At 37.7% G+C, this 4,017-nt stretch overlaps 1 protein-coding gene across 2 annotated transcripts in view; it reads left to right on the forward strand.

Annotated features, from left to right (window-relative positions):
* TMX3 (thioredoxin related transmembrane protein 3) overlaps nt 1-4,017 on the forward strand; it is a 40,365-nt gene that overhangs the window by 8,397 nt on the left and 27,951 nt on the right. For both annotated transcript variants that reach the window (XR_002822823.1, XM_023724441.1), the window contains exons 3-4: nt 1,470-1,509; nt 2,717-2,840. Coding sequence is in view for 1 of the 2 variants with exons in the window: in XM_023724441.1 (XP_023580209.1) it covers nt 1,470-1,509; nt 2,717-2,840 (164 nt within the window). In the remaining variant the exon portion in view is untranslated. The remainder of the gene's footprint in view (nt 1-1,469; nt 1,510-2,716; nt 2,841-4,017) is intronic.

Here is a 4,017-nt window from a genome sequence, read left to right on the forward strand (position 1 = left end):
ATTATAGGATACTTAATATTTGAGTGGAAAGATGAGTTGTTAGGAGTTTGGACTTTTTTCTGTGGGTTGTAGGGACCACAAACCAGTTGCCCTTGAGTCGATTCCAGAGGCCATAGAAGGTGTCATATAAGAGAATAATGTGATCAGAATGGTGCTTTAGAAAGATTTTTTTACCAGTCAGGTGTTGTATTGAGGGTTCCCAAGACCACCCCCAAGTTCAGTGATTTGCTAGGAGGACTCCAGGACAAAAATCTAGTTGAAGTCACAGCTATGATTTATTACAGTGAAAGGACACAAAGCAAAATCAGCAAAGGGAAAAGCAGGGCTTCTAACTTGTTCATTCTGGTTCAAACCCCTGCTGAGAATTTGCATTTCCACCCCAGATATACTGAATCGGAATCTACATTTTAATAAGATCCCCAGGTCATTCTTACATATAATAAATTTTGAGACCTTGTCCCCCGTGTACTGCTCTGCTACTGGTTCTCAGAATTGCTCCCTAATCAGCAGCTTTAACCCCTAGGAACTTGGTAGAAATGCAAATTCTCAGCAGGGATTCAAACCTGAACAAACTGGTTCCAAACCCTGGGGTTAAGGTACATGGAGAAGTCCTGAGGAAACCAGGCACAGCCTCCCCTGAATCCTTCCAGGGGAGTTGCACAGCATATGCATTAATTCTTCCAACATGAGTTGTGACGTGTGAAATATTATCTCTCAGGGAAGCTGATTAGAACTTGGTGCTCAGAGTTTTTTATTGGGGGCCGGTCCTATAGGTGTGCTCTACCTAGCACATACCAAAATTTCAGAGGCCCAGAAGGAAAGTAGGTGTTAGGCATAAAATCACATTGTTTGCACAGATTAGGCACAGTGAGCCACCCTTATAAGGAACTGGCTGGAACCCTCCTGAAATCCAGGTTCCGAGATGTGAGCCAAGGGCAAACCTTGCGAGCAGGCCTATCTAAGGATAGCAGTCTCAGGCCTGCTATGTTAACTTCTGCACAGGTATGAAATGTGCTAGAGGGAAGAGCAGCTTGGCATAGATCTGTGCTGCCACCAAGTCCCACTTTAATTTTTTTTTTTTTTTATTCTTTCCTTTTAATTACTTTATCCCTTAGTTCTCTACTTTTATTCTTGAAGCGTTTAGTGGATAGGATGAGATTTAAGAGGTAGGTCACTGTAAAAATTTTACATAAAAATTTATTGAAAAGAATTTGTTCTAGGCTCATGTATTTATCACTAAAGTTCGGCAGTTCAAACCCACTTGCTGCTCCACGAGAGAAAGGCAGTCAGCTTCCTTAAGGATTACAGCCTTGGAAACCCTATGGGGCAGTTCTGCTCTGTCCTGTAGGGTCACTGTAAGTTGGAATCGACTCGTCGGCAATAGATTTGGGTTTGGTTTTATACCATACAGTTGTGAAGTGGATACAAATATATAATCAAAGATTTGTTTCTCTTGTTTTTGTTTTTAGATTTAAAGAAAGTCGAAAAGATGACATTTGGCTTGTGGATGTGAGTTTGTAAATTTTATGTACTAATTACCCCTCTACTAATTTAAGTATTATTTTCTCTTCTCCTTTACCCACAGTATATGCTTATGTATATTACTCAGTTTGTTTTCTCAGTTATTGCTATTTGGGTTCATGCTAAAATGAACCCCTTAGCCTTAAGGGTCCTGGCAAGGGGACCTGTTGGTGAGAAATTCTGGGGGCAAGAGCATTAGTAGGGGAAGCAGGAGTCCTGTCTTACGATGAGGTCAACTTTTGGATTGTGTCTGAGGGAGATTATGGTATGATTTTATTATAGAATTCACTTCATATTTCCCAAGAGATTTAGTATATTAATATCACTTAGCAGCCAAAAGTATATTTTCACATTAACAAAATGGAATTTTCATCTCCCTTTCTTTACTTTCAAGTTTGGAATACCCTTAAACCTTATAATATTTGGAACTCATTTCAAAAAGCTTTAGCAAAAAAGTAGAATGGCAACAAAAGAGGTAGAACAAAAATGCGAAGTTGATGTTATTGAAGCTAGGTGATAATGGGGTATAGGGACCTGTTATTTAATTCTCTCTCTTCTTTTGTGCGTGTTTGAAAATTTCTGTATCATACAGTTAAGAAATAAATTTTATATACCATTGTACTAGGCAACTAGGTACCATTCCAGCGAACTAGAAATTCTGAAGGAGAATGAAGCTCTGTGGTTTTAGTTTAATCAGCCTGATTTGTGTGCCTCTGCCAGATTGATCATCTTAATGATCTTCCATATCTTACCAATGGCTCGGCTGAAAGTTAGCAGAGGTGCCAACTGTGTTGCAATTTTTGTAGTAGAAATAGATTGATGTTTATCATTAACACTCCATGAGGTCTGTATGTGGCGTGTGGGTGTGTAGAGGTTTCATTTTATGTAGAACATGGGCACATTCACTTGGAAGCAAAGACATTTTTACTGTAAATTGTTTTCTCTGCATAAAATAAGTTTCAGTAGTTAAAATGAACTTAGAATGGTATCATTGTTGAGGTATATACTAGGAGTTAACCTGTCTAGGTTTATGTGTGTGCATTTTTTATTATATAACTACTTTAAAGCTTATATTTAAATTTTTTGTGTAGATTACTAGATCATTTAGCCAAAGAAATTCTTGAAAAATTAAGATTGATGTTCACTGTGGCACAACATTTAGTGATTGTCTTTTTTTTTTTTTTTTAAAAACCAGTTTTATGCACCATGGTGTGGCCATTGTAAAAAACTGGAACCAATTTGGAATGAAGTTGGTATTGAGATGAAAAACATGGGTTCTCCAGTTAAAGTTGGGAAGATGGATGCTACTTCCTATGCTAGTAAGCACTTACTATGTTTGTTATTTTCCTGTTGTCATAACAAAAATGTTTCAATTATATGCAGCAATATTCAGGGTGAGAGGAAATATTTTCTTTGCTCACGTAAAATAAAAGTTAATAATTTAAGACTATACTTTATGAGTTAAATGAATTAGCCATTGAATATCTGATGTATTAGTACAACTAACAGGTGTGTAAGTCATTGTTCCTGCTCTGAGCCCACCTGAGGAGATAATCAGCTTACATGGGGAAATGACAGACAGTTCAAGGTTACACTATTGATACCTCTGCATGAGTTAATGTGTTGTCTGTTAGAGTGGCCTACAATGTCTCAGTGGAGGAATAAAGGGGAATTTAAGGTTTGAATAGAACCAGGATAAAGAGACATGAGGATGGAGAAGGTATTCAAAGTAGGTAGAATATTAGAGCAAAATCACAGAATTGAAAATGGGCTTAATGGACGTGTACCATAGAATAGAATGTCTTTAACCAGAAGCTGGCAAACTATGGCCCATTTGCCAAATCTAGCCTGCCACCTGATTTTATAAATAAAATCATGTTGGGACACAGCCACGCTTATTTCTTTACTATGGTCTATGACTGCTCTTGTGCTACCATGGCACAATTGAGTAGTTGTGACAGAGACCGTGTGCCCCACAAAGCCTAAAATATTTACTGTCTGTCCTTTGCAGAAAAAGTTTGCCAAGACCTGACTTAAAGGATTTGAGAAAAGGAAAAAGTATCAAGCATTGTAGAAATTTGTAAAGAGCATGGCTTCAGAAAGCAGACCTGGATTCAAACCCTGGCTCTGCCTATTGCTTTCCCTGTGTAATTCCAGGAAGTTTCTCAGTACCCCTCAGTTTTGGTTTCCACATTGGTAAATATGTAATCATATTTGAGATATAAGTGATGTAGCCCGTGTAAAGCCTCTTGTACTATTCAATAAATGTAGGTTCCCTTTCCCTTTAGTTAGTATAGGAAGTGAAAGTATACAATGTGTATTTCTTCTTAGGAAATCAGCATTATACTCTACATTATACTTCGGAGCAAGACAGACCTTAGTTTTAATACTAACCATGCTGTGTCCCACTTTCGTGGCTTTTGGAAAGTACTTAACCTCTCTTAATCTTAGTTTTCATGTCTGTAAAAGAGAGAGTGATAATCCTTGAAGTTGTGA

The sequence above is a fragment of the Trichechus manatus genome, unplaced genomic scaffold (genome assembly GCF_000243295.1).
Source record: "Trichechus manatus latirostris isolate Lorelei unplaced genomic scaffold, TriManLat1.0 scaffold00246, whole genome shotgun sequence".
In the NCBI taxonomy this organism is placed as follows: domain Eukaryota; kingdom Metazoa; phylum Chordata; class Mammalia; order Sirenia; family Trichechidae; genus Trichechus; species Trichechus manatus.